Source organism: Lissotriton helveticus, chromosome 7, assembly GCF_964261635.1.
Source record: "Lissotriton helveticus chromosome 7, aLisHel1.1, whole genome shotgun sequence".
Taxonomy (NCBI): domain Eukaryota; kingdom Metazoa; phylum Chordata; class Amphibia; order Caudata; family Salamandridae; genus Lissotriton; species Lissotriton helveticus.
The window spans coordinates 1,161,281,431-1,161,305,578 of NC_136068.1; the positions used below are offsets into that span (position 1 = coordinate 1,161,281,431).

At 44.7% G+C, this 24,148-nt stretch overlaps 1 protein-coding gene across 6 annotated transcripts in view; it reads right to left on the minus strand.

The window, feature by feature from the left end:
* Positions 1–24,148, minus strand: part of AMZ2 (archaelysin family metallopeptidase 2) — a 670,313-nt gene that overhangs the window by 445,963 nt on the left and 200,202 nt on the right. For all 6 annotated transcript variants that reach the window (XM_078654298.1, XM_078654302.1, XM_078654303.1 and 3 more), the window contains one exon: positions 15,023–15,151. In XM_078654298.1, coding sequence (XP_078510424.1) covers positions 15,023–15,151 — 129 coding nt within the window. The remainder of the gene's footprint in view (positions 1–15,022; positions 15,152–24,148) is intronic.

A 24,148-nucleotide genomic window follows, 5' to 3' on the forward strand; every position in this document is an offset into this window, starting at 1 on the left:
CACTGCTCTTTTCTGGAGCATTAGTGAGAGTTCCTGTTGAAGTATGGTTAGATTCTTGTGCTGCACAGGACATGGTGGGTTCGGAGGAGGATGTTCCACAAACTCCAGAGTGTGTCCGAAGCGAACTAACTGCAAAACCCAACGATCTGTTGTAATTTGCTTCCAATTGTGGAGGAAGTTGGTAATTTTTCCTCCAACTACGAATTGTGGAGAAGAGGTGGAGGCCTGCTGGAGAAAGCAGTCATTGGCGTCTGTTATTGTCTTTCTTTCCTCCTCTTCCTCGAAAGGACGACTTGTTGTATGAGGATTGTCCTTGTTGTTGCCTCTGCTGAAATTGAGGCTTGTACTGCTGGGAAGAGTTATAAGTGGACTTGTAACCTTGATAGTTGCCACGATTCTGTTGTCCTCGACCTCTGGATCCTCGAAAGGAATTATGCTTGTATTGTAGGGTGCCTAGGGCTTTCGCCGTTTCGGTATCCTTCTTAATACCTTGCAGCATGTCATCGATATGCCCACCGAAGAGTAGCTCCCCATCAAATGGCATGTCGAGAACTTTGGCTTGTACTTCAGGCCGGAATGCGGTGGCTTTAAGCCATCCCTGGCGCCTTAAAACTGCTGCTCCCGCCAATTGACGAAAGCCTGTGGAAGCGATATCCAAGGCAACCTCGTTCATCTCTGAGGCAGAGCGTTCGCCCTCCAGCAAAATCTTCTTAACCTCTTCCTTCTGGTCTTCTGGGATCGCCCCTAGATATGGGGCTATATCTGCCCATATCTGTCGATTGTAGCGACCTATTAATGCCAGAGAATTTGCAGCCCTGACTGATAGGGCGGACATGGAGGAAAATTTCTTGCCAATGGCATCAAGTTTTCTTCCTTCTTTATCAGGAGGCGTTGTCATTGCTGCTGACGGGTTGCTGGACTTCCGCTGAGCGGCCTGAGATATAACTGAGTCAGGTTTAGTGTGGCCAGTTAAACATGCGGGCGCAGCGTCTGGGGCTTTGTACTTCTTTTCAAGCCTAGCTGGCACTGGAATGAGAGAGGAAGGATTTTTCATTATTTTTAGTCCTTGCTCCCATATATAATCGATCACTGGAATGGAGCGAGCTGAAGGGTTCTTTAAAATCATGAAGGAAACAGTCTTGCGTTTCCGATGCTATTTGGATGTTGAACCTTGCAGCCGCTCTTCCTACGATATTATGGAATCCCCCTAAGTCTTCAGGGGGTAAATCGTCCTGTACTTGGTCTGGGGATGCTGAATCTGGGTTGGCGTTATCATCAGAATCATCATCATCATCATGTATTTCACCTTCTTCCTCTTGGGTCTCATCATTTCTCACTTCTTCCTCATAGTCATCCTCATCCGAGGAAATGTGAGGAGGTAATGTCTCTTGTTCCTGACGCACAACCAGCGGGGGCGGACGCTGTCGATGTTGAGGAGTTGGCGTTTCCTGCTGTACCTGTACTCCTGAGGTAGGAGAAGATGATGGAAATCTTTGTTTATAGTCTGAAATTAGAAATTGGAGGTCAGAAACAATTGAAGCTGGAAGGCACACCATAGGCTGAACAGTGGTATGTTGTTGAACTGTCTCCTGTATTCTAATCTCTTCAAAATCTTCATAGTCCGAACTCTCCTGAACTTTGATGTTAAGATGAGAGGGACTGGATGCCACTGGAAACATGGTCTGTTCTTCAGGATCTTCTGTTTCTAGAAACTGCGTTGGCAGCAGCTGTTGGACCTTGCTAGGTGAAGTCATCTCTGGTGTCACCATACATGACGACATTTTAAAGTGTGTATATGTATACTTCAATGAGGGAGAGCCCTTAGATTGCAGATCCGTTGACGCGGTGTCCGTCGACGGTGGGGCATCTACGATTTTTGATGATTTATCAGGCATTTTCATCACCGACTGTATCGTCGACGTCGATGTCCTCGTCGACGACGATGATGTCTTCGTCGACGGCGGCGGCGTCGACACTGTAGTAGTCGACGACGATGGCTTCGTCGACGGTCTCGTCGTCGACGGGCTCGTCGACGGTGGTGTCGACGGCGTCCTCGTCGATGAGGTAGTCTTCGTCGACGGCGGTATCTTCGTCGACGGCGGTATCTTCGTCGACGGTGGGGTCTTCGTCGACGAGGGATTCCTCGTCGACGATGGGATTTTCGTCGACGCTGGAAGCTTCGTCTTCGTCGACGATGAAGCGGACGTCGACGGGAGCGTCGGCAGAAGCGACGTCGACGGTCTTGTGACAGGAATGACAGAAGGTATTGACCTACCCATCGTCGACGATGTTGTAGTAGTCGATGCCATGGAGAAAGTAGACGCCGTGGATGTAGAAATGGAGACTGTCGACATCGTCACAGGTGCCAGAAGACACCAAAGCAGGCTTCTTGAAGTCTGTCATCTGAAGAGAAGGTTTCTGAGGCTTGACCTTAGGATGACTCTCCATGGACTTTGGCTTCTTGTGCGGAGGCGCAACAGACTGATCTGGGGATGTCTGTCTAGGCCTTTTAGGAGAGGAGTGGAAGCTCCTGAAGGAACACTCGCTCTCACCTGAAGAGACTAGCTGCTCTTTGTCCTTTAGTCTCTGGAGCCACAGAAGCAGTCGCCCTTCCCTGTCCTTCAATGTCTTGACCGGGAGAGTGCGACAAATCTTACATTCTTTGGCAGAATGCTGAGGATAGAGGCAATACAAACAATCTTCATGCTTGTCCTCTATATGTAGCCTCATTTTACTACAAGAGGCACAGGGTCTAAAAAGCCCTTTTTTAGAAGTAGTAGACATATTAAACACCAATACTCCTTCTAATCTGAAACTTGAAGAGTTAATAGGAAAAAAAACAAAGATATAGGAAAAAACCTGAGCAGAGCTCAGTGGAGACTCCCTTAGCACGACGTGCGGTAGAAAATCTGAGGGACTAGGGCTCCTTCCAGGAAGGTGAGGAGGGTGATGGTCACTGATTGGCTACTGGCCAAAGTTTGGTCCTTTTTACATAAGGACCTAGATAGGCTACTAATGTGAGGCCTCTGGCCTAGTACTAAGTATATGTCCATGTGACATTACTATAATTATTTACCGGGGACTCCCACCCCGACGACGGGGAATGATTCAGGCATGAGAATCTATGAAAGATACCCATAATACTGGATAATGTAACAGGTGCTCATGTAGGTCGATGCAATGCGCTTGGGCTGATTTAGCGCTATATAAAACTACAAATATTGAAAGAAAGAAATGCTGCTCTGGATACTTAATTTTATGGCAAGACCGGAGGCTCCTATTATGCTTTCTTATCTTGTATTTATTATCATAGCAGCCAAGATAAGTGTAAAACTACAGTTCCCAGGGGCCCAGGGAAACCACACTGGCCAATGGGAAAACAATAAAACGAAACCTAACAACTAATCATGACATAGTATCCTATAAAACATCATATCTGACTGCGCAGCTTCCTCTTTTCTTGCTGCTCGCAGTCAGATAAGTGTTTTATCTTTATGCTCCCATTGTTTGCTTATTGGGTTAATTGAATAATTAATTGAATTATTACTTTACTATATACTTATTTCCTTAATTGCTTACTGCGAGTAATTTGTTGTTGCTGGCAAGCGTTTTTTAGCGCGTTCGCGCTATCCGCTCCTCTTTCCCCTCCCCCAACCCCTCCCCCCGCGGTTGCAGTGTCAGTGGTTCTCCCCTGTGGCGCAGTTCCCGTTCACACTCTTTGGGCGTCTACGTTGCCGGTCTCCTGGTTTTTGCCCCGTTTGCGCTAGGCTTCCCTGTTTTAGCGCGTCCTTCGCGCTTTCACCTGTGTTGACAGCGCTTCTTCTCCGGTCCTCTCGCTCGTTCCTTTGAGCGTTTCCTCTACTTCGTTCCAGGACATGCCCCTTCTGGGAATTTTTTTCCCTCTGTAGTTTCCTCCCTCAGTGAGACTATTAACCCCTTCCTACCACGCTTGTTTCTGGCTTGTACTCATGGAAATAGACAGCTCTCCAGAGCGCAATGAAATGAATGATGAGGGTGCTGCCTTCAGGCACGACTTTCGTAAATATATCAACACTTCTGTTGAAAATGCTTAAGAGGTGTCAATGAAACAAATGTCGAAGGGCATGGAAAACTCCATGTTGAGTCTCCTGTCTAAAGCATTGGCCCAGTCTACGGGGGATAGCAGACAGAAAAAGGTGTTTTCTTCTGCTCCTTTTCACGCCTCAAAAACTGCGTCTTTGGTGACAAGCGAGGTTTCCTCGTGTTTGATCGAGGACAAAGTGCCTTCCAGGCCTCCTGCTAAGGAGGGGTTGCTCCGAGGGCAAAAGCAAATGTAAATCCAAACATGCAGAGCTGCCAAAGAAATTGGTTATTTCCACCTTAATGAACACGGATGACGACATGGATGACGCAGATGACCTTTTTGATCTTTTCGATATTTCTGACCCTCCTTCCCCCCTTCTAAAAAATCCAGGTCCGAATCTTTTGTTTTTGAGCCCGTTATGGATTTGGAAGGCGTTCCAATGTTTGATCCTTCCTCCATACACCACCCTAATTCTACTGAATGGTTTCCTGCCCCTCATGAGGGCGAGCGAGTACATATCTGCCAGACTCCGTCTTCCTTTAGAGTCTATTTGGAGACTCCCTAGTCAAAGACCTTAGCAGGTTTGTGTCCACCTTTGCCTCATTAGACAAGGCTCAGCAATCTATAAAGAAGGTTTTCTCGCCCCGGGGTTTGGACGGGCCGGCAAAGGCAGGGGTCGCTCTTCCGGCCGTCCCTACAACAATCAAGGCTCCAGAGGTTCCTCTCATACCAATTCACAGGACGGGGCAGAGGATACAGAGGTCGCGGGCAAAAGAACTACCGCTCCAACTACAACAAACAGCAAGGGACGTCTTTCTCCTCTCCTCCCCTCCCCCCCCCCCGGTGGGAGAGCGTTTAAAGTTATTTCTTCCAAAATGGCAGACTATCAGTACAGATACATGGGTGCTAAATACCATACAAGGTTATCTTATAGAGGTTTATGCGCCACCTTCCCAAACTGCGTTCCCCCCTTCACTGGTCTTTTCAAACGAGATGTCCCAATTGATCTCGGCGGAGATTCTCGCCCTGCTTCAAAAACAAGCTATCCTTGTCGCTCCCTTCGATCCTTCAGCCTCCCTCAGTTCCATTTTTCTAGTTCAGAAAAAGAACAAAAAACTACGCCCAGTCATAAATCTAAAATGGTTCAACCAATTTGTGGTGTATCGCCACTTTAAGATGGAGACGATCATCCATTTAAGAGATACCCTTCGGCCAAACGATTGGATGGTCAGACTGGATCTGCAGGACGCGTATCTCACCGTCCCCATTCATCCTTCCCATTCCAAATTTCTTCAGTTCCAGTTATTGGGCGTGACCTATCGCTTCACCTCCCTCCCGTTCGGTCTTTCTTCGGCACCTTGGTGCTTTACAAAACTTCGAAAACCTGTGGTGGCTTTCCTTCGATCGCTCTGGATCAGGCTCATTACATACCTGGACGACATCCTACCATCTTCGCTTCTGCCCCAGATCTTGTGTTAGAATTAGATGCAAGCCTGTCGGGTTGGGGTACCCGCTGTGGAACAATATCGACTGGCGGTACATGGTCTCGCGAGGAGTCCTAATTGCACACCAACTGTTTAGAGATGCTTGCAGGTTCCTTTGCAATCCAAAGCCTGTTAAAAAACAGAGTGCGATGTTCTATTCTTCTTCAAATGGACAATGTTTCTGCGGTCCGTATATCAATCACCTTGGCGGTACCAAGTCCAAACCCCTGGCGGAATTGGCGAAGAATCTTTGGGAGTATTGTCTGTCGAACCAACTTTCCCTGACAGCGGAATACCTCCTGGGAGATTTCAATGCAGTGGCGGATTGGCACCCTTGTTATCTCCGCGACTCCAGTGATTGGAGGCTGCTGCTATCCGTCTTCCACTCTCTCTCTCTAACATGAGGTCCCTTTTATATCGATCTATTTGCTTCCCGCCTCAACTCCCAGTTACCCTGTTTCTTCAGTTGGCGTCCAGATCCTTCAGCTTTAGCAACGGATACGTTCCTCCAGGATTGGTCCCTCCACCTCAACTATACGTTCCCTCCTTTTCTCATGATCAGCAGAGTTCTTTCCCAAGTTCGTCTGCAGGCGACCTCCCTGGTCATTGTGACCCCCTTTTGGCAGTCCCAAGTTTGGTTTCCTTCCCTGTTGGAAATGGCTGTGGATTTCCCAGTACTTTTGCCGGTTCGCGAGGACTTACTTCTGAATCCCTTGGGATGTACTCACAGCCTGATTCTGGACGAGTCTTTGGTGCTTTCGGCTTGGAAAGTTTCCGGCCTTCCTCTTCTGACTTCCTCCTTTCACAAGAGGCTCCTCTCTTTATCAGCTAGGCCTGAGCCCCCGGGACCTCTAAAGCTTATAAGTCCGACTGGTCTCTTTGGGCAAGCTGGTGTATGGAAAGGCATGTTGATCCCTTTTCAGCCCCTTTAACTTTTGTGGTCAACTTCTTAGCCCCTGAGGCTAGTGCAGGTAAGTCCTATAGGACGGTCAATTTGTACAGGTCCACCATGTCTCTGAATCACTCCATGGTAAGCCAGTTGGTGTCCACCCTTTAATCTTTCGTCTACTCAAAGGAGTTCGTTTTGCCAAACCTCCATTGGCTAAGTATTCTAATTTATGGGATGTTTCTGTTCTCAAACTGTTCACTGATTGGCCAGATAATTCTGCTCTTTCTTTAAAAATGTTGTCAGCCAAGCTTACCAGGCTCTTATGTTTGGTTTCCATTAAACGTGTTTCGGATGTTAGAGCTTTGGATATTTCTTCACGTCAATTTTCTCCTACAGTTGTTGTGTTCCAGGTTCACAGAAGAACTAAGACTAATCTAAATACTGTGTTTTATCCCTATTTTCCCTCTCAAAAGTTATGCATAGGTCAATGTCTAAAAGCGAATGAAGAACGGACTTCTGATCTAAGACTGCCCTCACATTCCCAACTTCTAATTTCTTTACGTAAACCCCACTTTCCTGTCTCTTCTGCTACTTTGGCCCGGTGGGTGCGTTGGATTATGTCTCTTGCAGGCATCGATGTCTCCGTTTTCGGAGCTCACTCCACCAGGGGAGCCATGGCTTCTAAAGCCTTTTGGGCTGGCTCCCGTCTCGAGGACACTCTGAGATCAGCAGACTGGACTAATGACCGTGTTTTTCGAATGTTTTACTGCAAACCTTTTGATACTGTCTCTTCTTTGGTAGTCAATATGCTTTAAACAAGCATAATAGGAGCCTCCGGTCTTGCCATAAAATGTAGATTTTCCTAGTTATTATGACGGAAAGTCTTAATTTTATTAAAGACACGGAGGCAAGTATTATCCCACCGCTAAACTGTTAACCTGTGTTTTCTCCCTCCCTTCAGCGAATCCGGCTCTGCCGCCTGCATCGTCGTAAGGATCCTGTTGCTCATCGGATTTGGTCTCCTCCTCGACAGTTCATCTCTCCGTCCGGATTGGACGCCTATGTGACGAATCCTGTTGCTCCCTTATCCTGGATGAACGTGGCTCAAGATCTTTGCTCCTGTACTTTGGCTGTTTCTATCGTTTTGCCAATTGTTTCACTGTTTTCTGACTTTATCTGAGCTGCTCATCAGCGAAAAGAGGAAGCTACGCAGTCAGATATGATGTTTTATAGGATACTATGTCATGATTGGTTGTTAGGTTTCGTTTTGTTGTTTTCCTATTGGCCAGTGTGGTTTCCCTGGGCCCCTGGGAACTGTAGTTTTACACTTATCTTGGCTGCTATGATAATAAATTCAAGATAAGAAAGCATAATAGGAGCCTCCGTGTCTTTAATAAAATTAAGACTTTCCGTCATAATAACTAGGAAAATATACATTATGCCGCCCTGTGGCTAACAGCTCTGCACTACCACATTAAAAAAAAAAGTTGCACTGCAGAAATATATTTTGGTGCCCCTGATACAGCCTCGTAAAAGCAGCCTTGAGAAACAAAGTTTTTGTAGGCGGTGCACTCGCGAATGTCGTCACATTGACGCGAGCCCTGTTAATCCCGCCTAAGGAATCTAGAGTGGAAAAAGAGTCTGTAAAAAACATGAGCATGGAAGCTGAAGCTATAAGTCTGGCCAGACAACTCGAACAGGATGTAGGCTGGAGAAGGTGGCATGGAATTTCAATTACGTGACCGAGAGGCGTGACGCGGCAGCTGTGGACCAATGGGAAAACGTACAGGGAAGTGCGAAACCAGAAGTGAATATGAGACCGAACACTCGAAGTCCTGCTAATTTTTAATAAATCGCACGGTTTTACCCATACTTTAGGGGTCTCACGTGTCGACATTGGAGCGAGACTCTCCCCTCGCAAAAACAGCTTACCTTTAAAAAAAAAAAGTTGCATTTGTATCGCCCACTATCCGTCGCTGCCCGTGTATTTGGGCTTTGAGAAAGAAGATATTTAGACGTAAGAATCATGACATAAGAAGGAAGCCTGACACTCAGAGTTTTTCTTCGATATGTCAATAGGTGTTTTTCATCGATGAAGTAAACAAGCATTGGCTGTCAAAGTGACACGGCCGCGAAAGTGAAACTGATCGCGACCGCGATCAAGCACGGCGAACGAGAAGCGATCTGTGGTGGGGGAGGGGGAGAAGTGGGAGTTGTATGATGGAGGAAAGACAGATGGCGGTTGCGCGCGTGCAATTCGCGTGCACGCAAGTTTGAGGCCTCCAAAAGCCTGCGGTGGCACTTTTAAAAGCCACTTACTAAATGTCCCAAAGTGACACTGCATGCGCTGTCTCAGACGAGACCTAAAAACGCGTTATAAGCAATGCTTTTCTGTTTGCAAGGCAAAATCCGCATCCAAGGGATCTAGACATAATCTCCTGGAACTTGACGTCGTGGCCAGCACTTTATCTTTAGCTTATTTCCAACAAGTGGCAGAGAATTTTTCGCACAACGTTACGCCTTAACCTACTCCACTTTTTATTGACCTTCCCCACCCAATGGCCGTGGTTTGCATCACTCCCCACATGCCCTTGTGATGGTAATTCTGCACAGAGCACAATGTACTTTATAATATTCTGCTCACTCTATACAACACAAAATAAACCCTTTTTGCCCCCAATTTTACGCAAACTTAATACAAGATCTCATAAGACAGCTTTTGCCTCTTAACAACACTTGGGGAGTACTGGGGTATGTTATGCCATAATTAATTTTTGTAAAAAGTATCTTATTGATTAGAAAGAGATACTGAACTCGTGTAGGTTGTATTGGCTTTTTATTATATATTGTACTGTGCATTTTGTTGTAACTTTAATGTATATATTATTTTAAATTAATTATTAATGACTGTCTCGACTTTCGGCGAGTGACAGGCAGTTTGAATTATACGATTGGACACACAAAATTGATTTCTAAATTCCCATACCGAGTGATTGGATCACGCCAAAAGACTGAAGCAGAGCAAACCTAGAGAAAAAACAGGACTGCCTTTCGAGTCCTAGGTACAAACAAAAATCGGAAATGGTAGCTACTACAGGGTCTTCTGGAGCAGCAGCAAACTGAAACAAAGTAAAGCTAAGATAGTTATCCAAATGTAGGACAAATAGGAATGCCCGTCGTCCGAGGATGTTAAAAACAATAAGGCCGTGTGGGTCATACACAGCTATACTTGCTGGCGCTTCCACCTCATAACCAAGGCCACTGAATTGTGTGGCCATGGAGCACCACACTGAGGCAGGGTTCACTAAATTATGGGGCAAGAAAAGACAAATTATGTGCCATAATGCAGCACATTTTTGATAGTTGATTAGTACCCGTTTAACAACTAAATACAGGAATATACAACTGAAAAATGACCAGTTAACCTTTGTGAAGGGTATTCTACTGCACGCACATATATCGCTATTGTTTTTGTAACTTTTGATCCGTTTGAGCTACAAACAAAATATTTTTTTGTTAAAATCTGCAGATTATGCAGGAGATGATGAATATTATTGAAATTCGGTAAATCCGTAAACATGTGAAAACAGTCACGGCCGCAGGATTGCATAAATGCAGCAGCCCTGATCATAACCCTCTGCTTGCTTTGATAATGGAGGAATGTATAACTGACTTGTTGAACAGGATGGATGAACATCAGGTGGCACAACAAATTTACAATGGCACATTCCTTACATTACATGGCTACAAAGAAAAAGGTTCTGAAATAGAATTAGATACCTTAGTATATTTTCTGCTTCAACATATAATCAGGCCGACATATTCCACAGTTCAAAAGGAAACCCCTGAATGTGTGCAAAAGGTTGTCGAAGCTACATAGTGTAACCTCTGCTAAGGGTCGTTGTAATCAAAACCAACGCTGCTGTGAGAGAGATGTGAGAATATATAGATAATGAATCTTGTTAATATTGCTGCAACCACATGGCATCCACTTGCACGAACTGTAGACATCCACTATTGCATTTTACATGTTTGCACCATATTTATTACATACTTGTTGAGTTGCACAAATGTGATTGCTTGCAGACAATGCCTGCATATGTCAGTACATGCATGTTGATTTCATTCATGTGGCTTGGAGTTGTCCGAATTTGTTAGATCGCTGGAAGCACACACTAACCTGTCTGTCTGAGGTGATTGTCAATGACAATCCAGTTTCACCATTAATTATACTGCTAGTACATGTTGAATGACTGCCTAAAACGATTAGGAAATTTACTATAGTGGAACTTCTGCTGGTGAACTGCTGAGTCACCATGGCATGGATAAGGAATCCGCAACTAGCAGTAGGACCTACTTCTATATAAGGAATGGGCAGAAACCTTTGTCATGTTACATCCAACGCCCAAAGGATATATGGGGTCCATTATGGGGCTACCTAGGGTACGAACTACATGACCATTGACTATAGGGAAATTTCACAACACAAAGGTTAAAATCAATTATGTATTGCAACCAATAACCATACTCTCCTGTTGTGAAACAAAAGAGAGGAAATCCTTGGGTTGATCAGGATTGCTGAGATGCCAGAGCAACCCATCAAAAGCTTTGTCATCATCACGAGAACACATTCAGGGATTGTAACATCCAGAGAAGGAAGTCAAGGAAGTACAAGTCATTGCTTAAGTTAAAAATTGAAGCTGCTGAAACCGAAACCCTAGATCTCAATTGAAGAAATTATTGAGGCAGGTGACTCACATTCATTTTGGTGCCTGGTCACTACTGGTCAGTCAAAATTCAAGAAGCCACTGAGTCACTCATCCCTAAGTTACCTTAGCAGTCTTATTTTTTAAAGATGTACAAGGCTATTGATTTCCCGTATTGGCAGTGACAAGATGTGCTATTCATTATAACGACTAATCCGATCTTGAGCATTACAGCATTAATTGCCAACAGGTTGGAATATCTAACCACCTGCTTAGGAAGTGTCCTGAGTTTTGGGCAAAAATGTTGGTTGCTCTTTTATATAAGATCATCCTCATAGGCCATATACATCCTATGTGGGATGATTCACTATTCAGATCTTTTTATAAGAAGGAGGCCAAGCACAATCTGGCACCTTATCTTCTAATATCCAAACTGAAAGTATTTGATAAACTTCCCCTGCAGTGCTTGGACACCAAAGTGGTGGAATTCGCACCGATTCCAGAAGAGGCAGGTTTTAGACCTAACCTGATCCTAGCTAATAAGGTTTTCACCCTTTAGTTCATCGTACAGAGGTTCACATTGGCAGGTAATTTATATGCCCACCTTATGGACTACTGTGCAGCATTTGACATGGTTGATCTTAGTTGTTTGTGGGCCAAGCTAGGCAAACATAGTATTTCAGAGTTAAGCTCCCTTGGTTTCTATGATTGTGTCCACAAAAGACTTCATGGGCTATGGTCAGATCAATCCAATGCACTGCGATAGTCCAGAGGATTCCTCCTACAATCTCCAGGGCACAAGTCAATATCTTATTTTATGGTAACAAACTAGATTTGCTTGAAAGAAAACTTTGAGGCCTCAGGTAACATCTAGCTTGCTTACATCAGCAATGTTTTAAAACATGGATTAACTATCAATGCATCAAAACGCAGGTACTACATCTTAGAGGAGGAAAGCCTCATACAACTGGACCTTCAGATATGCGTGTTGTAGTTCAGTATTTAGATTTCCTATTCGTGGGGTATCTTAATTGGAACAAGCACATAGAAATGAGTAAAAGCAACACTATAACAACAATGCATGGCCAGATAAGGTGAACCACCCTCTAAAAGAAGCATTCTGATCAAGGCTATGCTAAGAGCATGCTATGTTAAAACGCTCCTCATTTATTCTATGGTTTTGCACCCCCTAGTCTCGAAAGACTTCTCCAGCTTTAAGAAATTACAAAGTAAATTCTCTAAAGAGTCCTAATGCTGGTAAAATCAGTTAGGATCCAGTTCCCATGTTCAGAGTGAGGCTTAGCAGTCTGAGGTATGAATATGAAGTTGCAGGCATTAGGTTCCTCTCTAGAATGGCTAATGAGTCAGAAGATAGCTATGGGGGCTGAGCGGTATATAGTTTATTTTCTGAAGGATCTTCACGCCTACACATTGGCGACAGTCAGGTACACTAATGACCCAAATTGTACGCGCCGTTTTAAAACTGGAAGGGGGGTCAGACCGGTTTTCTATTCACCTTGTATATTAACAAGCTTAAACAGTTCTTAGTGGATGGCCGAGCAGATTGCCTGCAGATAGGAGTCCGTTCTCTGCCTGTCCTACTTTAAGCAGACGACCCAGTGTTAATGGCAAAAACCACAAGGGGTCTGCAAGCCCTTGGATGCATTTGAGTGTTTCATGGATGAGCTTGATCTAAGTGTTAATACTAGTAAACCTCATGTGATGGCGGTAGGACCCAGTACAACAAAATCGAAAACGTTTAATGTAGGGTCCAGCCTCTATCTAAGACGAAACTATTTTCGCATTTGGGTGCCATGGTCGACTCAGACTTTGTTGGAATCCCCTGCTCAATGGAAAAAATATGGATTTGTTAAGAACTAATGTGTCTGTATGGAGGTTTGCCTCTTGATTGGGCAGGAGGCCAATCAGAGTACTTGCACAAGTTTATTTGCCCAAATGTGTCTCCAAAGTATCATATGGGAGTCACATCTGGGGATACACCAAGCACAATCCCTTACACGTGGTCGAAAAGAATTTCTTAAGAGGTCTTCTTTGTGTTCCCCCAATGTATTCCCTCCTTTATAGTGCATGAAGAATTGGGGGTAGGCTACTTTTTGGACATAATAGCCCTTCACCCTCTTCTACACTGGGTAGAAATTTGATCTAAAGGTGGGAACAAGGAGGTCTTGTTAGACTGCCTCTCCCTCAACTACGTCATTCGTATTCCTTGGCTCAAATACATTAAAGAACAGTTGCAGAGTATAGGGTGGGTTGAGCTAGTCACTTATTCTGGGGGGACTGTTAAGGTAGATTAGACTTGAGTCAGAGATAACTTTCTCAAACGGAGGTCATTAGACAGGGAGCAAATGTCACTACAGAAGTCCTCGGTGCAAGGTTATGTCCTGTTGGAATCAACTCAATGTACAGAGCCCCATCTCAGCACTGTAACCTGTAACTATGATAATTACTTGCTTACCAGGTTTAGACTTAAGTTGATACCCTAGTTGCTGGCATTTCCACGGGGCTGGCAGTATGTCCACCCTGCGGCTGCGACAAGGTGTCACCACAGGACACTATGCATTTTATGTTCTGTAGATATTACGAATTCACTAGGAAAGCCAATATTGTCCCTCTGTTAAAAGCTCCTCAATTCAATCAAGTTCGACCTGCCCTTATATTTTAACAATTGCTTTCAGTTGATATTATTTTTAATGTAGCTTGTCCTTTAAAAGCCGCAATGAGATTAAGGAGATCTAGAGATTTTTGAATTAATTTAGGGCATTTATTGTCCCTTATGATGTTGCTCTTATGGATAATCTTTTTTTACTGCATATGTGTGTGTATATTCATAACTTTGTTGTATTTATTGTGGTGCTTTCATGGGTTTTATTGTAACCGACTAAAGCTTACTGACTATGACTGAGTCAGAAGATAAAAGGAGATGAAAGTCAACATGCCTGCTCAATAATTTTCTTTCTAGTTTGAATTTAGGCTACGACAAGACTATATTGATTAAACATGTTTTTACTTTTTGATAACATACCTTAAAGAAAAAAAAATCTAATAGAGAAGACAACAGTCATGTCTGTATAAAGTGTATTTGATAACCTTCTACAATCACAAATTAGTAAATAAACCAGTCCATACTTATTTTTCGTTCCCAACCCTACCACAACGAAGGTTAATGGTGAGACTTGACAATAGCAGGTATTGTCTCATCCCGCTGAGTGATATTGTTTTCAAATAAACATGCATTTGCTCGTTTTAGACTCAGAGTGCTCGTTTTCATATGCTTTTTAGTTTTTACTAACCACTTGCGGCTTAAGATATACATTCTGTGACCCCTCTTCAGAAGGAATTGAATTAGATCAGCCAGACAGGCTGCTACGATAGGCGTTTGCTATGATGTATATTAAGACACAGCTTGGATCACTATTTAAAAGGCATTTCACCTTTCTAGCTATTTTAAAATATTTATTCAAAGCTGTTTTTATATCCCTTAGGTTTTATCATTCGAATACTTATGTTTACATGAGCATGTTTTATCTAATGAAAAGAATTTTGAATTGAACTGTACGGATGGAGAATATTAAAAGACTTATGTCTGATCAAAAAGGGCCAACAAAATCAGTTATGTTGCATACACTTATCAGATAAGTAAGCAATTGGAAAATGCTACAATAACTGTAGATGACATCTTGCTCCATCTGAATATACATTTTTGACCAAGTTAGCCAACTCTTTGTTTAACAGTATACTGCTAAATCATCAACGTATTCTCTAACTTTATGTGATGCCTTTAATAAAAAACAAAATACGAGAAGCAGAGGTGGATTGTTTCGGAGAAGACCCCCTTATACTTACGTGAACTATGAATTACCTTCAGTCAATGAAGCCAGTCCAAACACAAAGTTCCACGACTCTCTTGGATACAGATCTATCATTGTGATCCCCACAATACAAAATGCATCGCTCGGTTTCTTTTTCTTTAGGTAACTTAGGAGGCGCGCTGCAACAAATGTAAAGCATTAAAAAGTAAAATGAAATAGATGTCTTCATTTCTTGCATAAGCAGCAACCATGCAAAGATTTCAAGAGCTATAAGAACTAAACATACATGTTTTTGGTCCTTACAGTACAAGCTCACTTCACATTGGAAAATGAAGTAGCTTCTCTGTGCTGGCTATTTTGCACAGACAATGTTAGCTACTATCAGGGACCATTATGATTATGGCATAGCAATCAAGTGGAAGCAACAGGCTGTAATCAGATTGAATTTCTCACAATGTCTTGCAGTATTCTCGTCAGAAGAGGACTTCGAAAGAATTATATAGGCATGCAAAAGCAGTGGCGTAGGATCAGGGGTGTGCTGGTTGCGGGCCACCCCGGGTGTCATCACTGAGGGGGTGACAAAATGACAAAAATATGTGTTTTAAACACATATTTTTGCCATTTTGTCAAGTCGGGGGTGACAAGAAATGTTCCCCACCGGGTACGACCTACCGCACTGTGCAAAAGAAAAACAAGGCGTGTGAAGACAAGATAAGCACGAGTCCAAAATACATTAATGTGCGTAAAAAATTAGGCAACCTCATGTACACAAAGTACAGACAAAATTAAAGATGATGCATGTACATAAAGAGATGAGATAGACATGTATAGAGAACATGCGTTGACGACATAGGCAGGCAGGAGTACATAAGAGGCTAGCATGAGAAAGACGAGGTAACACTAGGGTGGAGGGAGCAATGGGCATGTTCATTTACTGTAGCATAACAAGTCAATAAGAAACACGGTTATTGGAAATCGATAGCCACACTGAGAATCAAATTATATCTGAGCAACTTCGGTGATTCGCAATCACAGTAAAATCTCAGTAGAAACATTAATAGTAATTATGGCTTCCGGTGTTATGGTATTTATATTGTTGTCTTTTTCATCTGTATTTATCCATATTTCTTTTTTGCTAATTTTACCTATATTTATCCATATTTATTTTACGTCATGTGAAACAATGAAGCCGAAATGTGTATATTTCTGCATTTATTTAACCACTTAATGTACACTTGTGCTTGAACGCCTGACAGATCTTAATGATATACACACACACTCAGATGATAAATTACGCACTTATAAGAAAACTTGCACATTTTGGTATCAAGGTTGTGCAAATCTACTGCTGTTTAAGGCTCTATACTAAAGTGCCATTATTTGTTTAATCCCTTGTCGGTCAATCCGCACAACTTTTGGCCGGGCTGGCATGATTTACAACATTCAGAATCATTAAAAAACAACCCAATTTCCATTTTTATCCACATTTAAAAATAAATACAGACAGGAAGATAAATGGTTTTCTGTCTGTATTTATCTGTAAAAACAGACAACAGGGAGCCTCAATAGTAATACAGAAAAATAGAAAACCATTTAAATACATTTTCAAGACAAAAAGGTGGCAATAAAAGAAGAAAATGAGCATCATTTAGATACGTAAAGAATTATTTATGCATTAGCAGATGTGCCCAAATGGACCTGACTAAGGGAACATTACATGGAGTAGTGTAATGGTCATGTACTCTGCCCCAGACACTTGTTCAAAATGTAATAGTGCGCCCCCCTCTTCCAACTAATCCTTTCTTTCTCGTTTCCTATCTCTCGCTCTTCTTCATCTATACTATTCTCTTCCTACTCATCTTTCTTAATTTACTGTCTCCCCTCCTGCCTTAACCCCCCTCCCCTGCAGACATGCCGTATACTAACACAGACCCACACAGTTTTCTGCTTGTTGACAGGAGTGTCACCTCCTCCTGCCCCATTGAACATTCCAGGTTACTAACATGTGACACCTCTCGTCTATTATTCCCTCGTTCCTCCACTCACCCTACCGCCCCCCGACCAGGGTCTCCTCATCCTTCATTGTTGAATGTTTACACACCTTAGTTCTCCCAAAGGGGCAACCGGGCCGGCTGCTCCTCGATGTGAGAAGCTGGCCTGGTATATGATGTCCACTAATTAAATTGGGCACCTTGCACCTGTCCAGACAACTCTTATGGTGATTTAAGAGGTCTCACGCAACCTTAGAAGGCTATCCAGGTGGTAGCTGTGGGGGGAAGCCTTCGGACTTAGTCTTGAAGGAGTGTAAAGAAGCTTGTTTTACCAGAATGCAATCTTATAGTATATAGTAAATGAAAAGGCAACCACACAGCAGTTATAAAAAGATGTATTTATTATATAACACTATCTAGTACGTTACAGTATCTCCTACACGGAGATAGACACAAAGCACACAATACTTCAGCAAAGAAATAACAGTAAATAGCACTTATACACAGTGGGCCCCAGGGGGGGAACCAAACCATATACTAAGAAAGTGGTATGAGAACCACGACTCGAGTCAAGACAGTGTTGAGAGATCGTTGAATTGCTGGGACCCCAAGGAACCACCCCAGGAGAGTAGATAGGGACCCCACGGAGTGCATGTGCAGTGTGAGAACACGACTGCATGCTCCGTACAAGTCTATGCGTAAGTCACGGTTGGCATTTTAAAGATTAAGGACCCTTCCCATTGGACTTCGAATAAACCCTGTGGAAGACAGAAGGTTAGAGAGCCACCCCACCGGTGAATACCGAAATACCCAAGTTACCGATCCCAGGGGAGCCGGGTGCATAGGTGTGCAGTGTTGTCGAAAACAGCGGTCAAACTCAATGGAGGACTTCAAGAAAGTGCTGCTCCTGGAAGAGGAGAAAGTGTCTGTTGGAATTCAAATGTGGATTCTTGTCGAAGAGTACCTGAAAGCAGAAGGGACAGAGTCTGGGTCACTTAAGAGTGACCTTGACTCTGCAGCTGCGGGGACCAGGCGACGTCGAGGACGACAAGAGCTGGATAAGAGCTGTCCCACGAAGAATTTCGAGTGCTGAGGGGTCGGTGTCCGGCGGGAGCACCAATAAGCCTTGGCAACAGCAACCCACACAAGAGGTTAAGGAAGTGCATGGTTCGGACCAGCAAGGTCCAGGAGACTCACCACACACAGGGGAGTTAGGGCAGGCCCCAAGCAATCAGGGGAGCCCAATGAAAACAAGGTTGACCCTCAATTGGACCCCCAGGCCGAAGGCACAGGAGTCGCTAGAGGACCTAGGGCAGCTTCATAAAACAAAAGGCCACGGAGCACTCGGTGCAAGGTGGTTGAAGATCTTTGTAGCGGAAGTTGGGGACACTCAGAGCTCAATGCACTTGTTGCAGAATTGCCAGCAAGCACTTGCAAAAGTACGCAGTGCACAGGGGTACGGGTGTTGCATCCCACATGTGGGATTCTGGCCTCAAACTGACTGAGAGGACAGCTCAGGCCTCGAGGGACTTAGGAGCCCACCTCCTGTGTCGCAGCACCCTTCAGAGTCCGTAGGAGCTTGCGATCAGCAGACCGGTCAGAAGTGTTGCGGTGCCCGCAAATGCAGGGGAGTGACTCCTTTACTCCAAGTGGGATTATCTTCAGGGACTTGGATGCTCCACAGGTCCTACATGGATCCGGAATGGTGCACAGGCACGGATGATGCAGCAAACTGAGTAGGAGACAAAGTCGGACCCAAATAAAGTCCAGCGAAGTCCAGAGTGCCCAGACGGTCGAAGTACAGTGGTTTTAGTTCTGAATCTTGTCCACGATGAATTCAAGGTCCTACAGCCAGGTAAGCCCTTAAGTACCCGCAGGAGAGGGTTGGAAAGATTCAGGGGACCCTCCCAGGAGAGGGTCTTGACAGGGGGGGGGAGGGTTACTCCCATGTCCTTTGTCCAGTTTTGCGCCAGAGCGGGAGCCAAATGCTCCCAGGACTGGTTTGAACTGGACTATGCACAAGGACACCAAATGTGCCCATCATGCAGACTTTCAGTCGCTGGCAAGTGCACCCACCCAGACCTAATACACTAAATCCTGTCTGGGAGGTGGTCACACCTCCCTGTGATGGGATGCCTATTGTTCAGCCTTCCCCTGCTCGAGCTTGGCTCAGCAGCAGAAGGGCAGAAGTGTGTCTCTGGCCGGCAGCAACCATTTTGTGCTGTCCAGGGCTAGAAGGCTGGTACCAGGAACACCAGGAGCCCCACAAAGGACGCTTCTGAGGGATGGAATCGTATGATTCCAACATGTTGGACTCCAAACACAATAGGGTTTGTTTCAGCCGATTTAGAGTTGGTCCTCTCACGGTTGCATAATGCCCCTTATAGTAGTATATGGCAGCTTCACTGACAACCCAGAAGAATGGACTCCGTAGGCTGCAGGGGTGTCCTGCTCATGCTGGGGTACCCTCTCACTTAGAACCGAGCACCCTGCCCTCAGGATTGTAAAGACCTGCTATAGGGGTGACTTATAGGTTTTAAGTGCAGTGACCGTTAGATATAGTAAACCTATATCTTAAGTATGTGGTGCATGCACCAACTTACACAGGCTGCAATGGCAGGGCTCTAGTTCCATTTTGTATGGCCTCTCATGGGTGGCATAATACATGCTTCAGCCAATGGGAGGCCTCTGGGGTACCTATGCCCTGGGTATCATATACTGGGGACTGACAAGGGTATCCCAGTATCCAATCTGGAGTGTACCTAAGTATATAAGATAACAGTTTTAGGGAGAAAGCAGATTGACTGATATCCTGCTAATCAGGACTTCAGTCTGACTAGTCAAAAACCAGCTTAGCACCAGGCAAAAAGTCGGGGTACATATGCAGAAGGATCCTACCTTCCTACACTCAACGTCAAGGATTTACTATTTATTGATATTATTAGCATTGTGTCAGGATTCGCGAGCATGAGCGCCTACCTGGCGTGTTAAAACTACAACTCCCATGATCCTCTGTAATATGGGAGGTACTTAACGGTGAAACGCGCTGAGGCAGATGCGCGTAATTCTGTTTTCCTGTTTCGAAGTCCTGGCGTCCTGTTGACATGTTTCCGCTGTAGGTGTCCTCTGATCCTAACGTGGTTGCCGTGAGGTGGATCCTTGTGTTCCTGTTGTCCTCTTAGCGGTGAGTCCTTGTTGTGCGGCTGGGCTACCTGAATGAGCGGAACGCGGTGTGTTGGACGACCACGCGTTACCGTTTTTATTACCTGCCTGGTTCCAGCTTATCTTGCGGAGCATGGTAGTGCCTGCTACATGCTGCCGTAGAATCATCCCGATTTCCCTGTACTGTCAGCGGATCACAGTGTGTCTGGAGGCCACGCGCTACCGTTGTTGTTGGTTTTTCTTTGTATATACAATACTGCGGAGCGAGGTGTGTCTGGAGGCCACTCGTTGCCTTGTTTCCTGCAACTATGACCAAGGTTATTAAACAGTGGAGTTCAGTGGTGATTCAACTACGGACTACCGTATGTACTAATTCTTTGATAAAGAGAACTGTGATATTTACTTTGACTCCCAAGAGTTTGCTGCCCAATACTCTTGAGGCTTGAAAGACACTGGGGTAAACAGAGGATTTAAGGATAGAAGGATCTGTTCTCATTTATTGCTTTATTTTGACCTTTGAACTGCAAAAACCATAGGAATCCCCAGTACTCATGATTCCTGGTTGAACTGATGCTTGTGTATCCTATGATGTGTTCTGTTGTTTGCAACGGTGTATGTTTACTCTGAAGTTGAAGAGTACTCATTGTTCCCTTCAGGTATGACTCATCTTAGTGAGACTATATGAGAGTAGCATTACAGTTAGAAGTGGTGTATAACTGTGTTTTTCTGCTTATGTCATTTCAGAGCCTTTTATTCCTGCAGTTCCTACCCCTTCCCTTATTTCCCTCGCCTAATGGTTCGAACTCCCTGTTATTGTATTCAGGGAGTTGGTAACATTGGGAGGTGGACCCCTATAAGCAATGACCGGATCCTCTGGAGCATAACCCTGACAGAACTACGCGCCCACGAATAGTGCTCCACCCGATCTGGTGGTTGAAGGGGCCATGGCCTCTATGGACGACATCCTCCAGGCTTTAGTTTTAGTGGAGCAGGAGTTGATTTCTTCTAAGGCCGAAACAGCGGCTCTGAAGGAAAAGGTGGAGAGACTAGCCAGAAATCCTTTTAATGCCTCCACATCAGTCACAGTACTCCCTCCCATACCTTTGGCTTGTCCTGAAAGATACTCAGGGGATCCGTCCAAAACCCATGTGTTCCTGACGCAGATCATGATGCATTTTTCAAGCAAACCGTCATCATTTCCTACCAATCATTCGAGAGTGGCGTTTGCCATATCTTACCTAAGTGGGGATGCCGCCAACTGGGCAGTACCGCTAGTACGGAATGATGATGCTATGTTATCTAACTGGGCGGCATTCCATGCTGAGTTTGAGAAGGTATTCAATAGATGGGCCACCACCTTTAATGCAGACAAAGAGCTATTAGAGCTAAAACAAGGGCGACAGGATTTGGTAACATATCTCACAACCTTTAATAGGCTGGTAGCGGAGACAGCATGGCCGGAGGAGAAGCGAATGTCGCTGTATTATCAAGGCCTAAGAGAAGGGTTAAAAGATAGCATTGCTCAAATAGATCCACAACCCATCACCTGTGCCGATATGATAAACCTTTCCCTAAGACTAGATGGGAGACTTACCGAGCGGGGAGGAGAACGACGTAAGACAGAGAGGGGCTACTACCGGTCTGATTACCCTACACGCAAAGTTGGTAACTCGACAGAAGTAGGTAGTGAGACAATGGAGATAGGAGCCGTTATAGCTCCATTATCCAGTGGAGAACGAGAAAGCCGTAGGACATTAGGGCTGTATATGTATTGTGGGAAGAAGGGACATTTTGTAAAAGAATGTCCTGTGAAACCCAAGAACACAGGGAGCTGGTCCAGAAACAAGAGGGTGGCTGTGTCAACCACTATAACTGAGGAAACACCTCCAGTAGTAGAGGCAGAGAAGAAGTGGAAACTCCCGTCACTGTCAGCCTTAGCCATACAGGACAATGAATCGCACATAGTGCTTCCCATGACTTTAGAGAACGAAGACCAGGTCCATCAAGTAATGGTTATGGTCGATTCAGGGGCCACAGGGAACTTCGTAGATAGCGGTTTGGTCTCTACATTGGCTCTACGTAGGGTACTTAGGGCTAATCCTGAAGAAGTGTGGGCTGTGGATGGAAAACCATTAAAATCAGGTCGTATAACGGAACAAACAGAAAGTTTAGTCCTGTCTGCGTTAGTAAGTGGAGGTATACATCAGGAAGAGCTAAGATTGAACATCATAGAGGCTCCCCAGTATGAAGTTATTTTGGGTATGCCTTGGCTGTGCCATCACAATCCCACGGTACATTGGAGGAACAAGACCATACAGTTCTTAGACCCTGAATGTCAGAGCCACATAATACAAAACCAAGACACACATGTGATTGCCTTGTTGAACTCTTACAGCATAGCTACGGCAGCAGAAAAGGTGGTGGTCCTACCCCGTGTTATCAGGAATACAGCGATGTATTTAGCAAAATCATGGCGGAACAGTTGCCTCCGCACAGAGAATATGATTGTCGCATAGATTTGATGGAGGGGGCTATCGTACCTGCTTGTCGAGTGTATGCCTTGTCAGTCCCTGAGACTAAACACCTGAAAGACTATCTGGAACACTACGTAAACATTGGTTTCATAAGACCATCTCGCTCTCCAGCAGCCTCATCTTTGTTTTTCATCTCAAAGGCTAATGGGGAGTTGAGGGCTTGCGTGGATTACCGCAGGTTGAATAAGATTACCATCCGAAGTAGGTACCCCTTACCCCTCATTTCAGTCTTGCTGGACCAGGTCCGAAACGCCAAGATTTACACGAGACTCGATTTACGAGGGGCTTACCACTTGGTTCGCAATAGGGCAGGGGACGAGTGGAAGACTGCATTTAAGACCCATTATGGCTTATTTGAATATCTAGTGATGCCATTTGGGCTTTGCAACGCCCCTGCTGCGTTTCAATTCTTCCTGAATGACATTTTGAGAGAGTATGTAGATGTCTGTGTAGTGGTGTACATTGACGACATCCTGATATACTCTGAGGAGGTAGAAACACACACATCTCAGGTCATTCTTGTGCTCCAGAAGTTGAGGGAACACAAATTGTACTGTAAATTGAGTAAGTGTGAGTTTGGGGTGACTGCTGTTGAGTTCTTGGGAGTTATGCTTCACCCTGAAGGGTTGCGTATGTCAGATAGGAAGCTGTTAGCAGTGCAGAAGTGGCCCATACCCAAGTCTATCAAAGAAGTACAGTGCTTCCTAGGGTTCGCTAACTACTACAGGCGATTTATTTTACATTTTTCACAGTTAGCAGTGCCCCTAACACGCTTGCTCCGAAAGGGAGCAGTTTTTCTTTGGTCACCGGAAGCAAACAACGCATTTGAGTACCTGAAAGAGGCATTTACCTCTGCTCCCGTTCTGGCCCACCCTAAACCAGAATTGCCCTTTGTAGTGGAAGCTGATGCATCTGACGAAGCAATAGGAACAATTCTATCTCAAAGAGATCAGAACACTGGCCAACTGCATCCAGTAGCCTACCTGTCCAAGAAGTTGAGTTCAGCTGAAAAGAACTACACAATTTCCGAAAAGAAGTTACTGGCTATTAAAAGATCCTTCCAGGAATGGAGACAATACCTTTGGGGGGCTGTGTACCCCATCACCGTCTACTCAGATCATCGCAACCTTCAGTTTATGAAGACAGCCAGGCACCTGACCCAGCGCCAGATGAGATGGATGCTATTCTTTGCAGAGTAAGAATTTGTAATAACCTTTAGGCCAGGGAGTGAAAACAGGAAGGCTGATGCTTTATCCAGGCAAGAGGAGGATACTCCCTCAACATCACCAGCCTTGGGAATCAATTATAGAACCCTCTAAGGTGGTTTGTGCCCTAAGCGCTGAGAACTTTCTAGATAAGATAAGGAACGCAAAGACTGCAGTAAACTGGGGATCTTGGGCCGCTATGGAAGGAAAAAGAACCATAAAACAGGGTTTGCCGTTTGTGAACAATCAGCTGTTCTTGCCCTCAATTGGGTTACAGAAGGAGG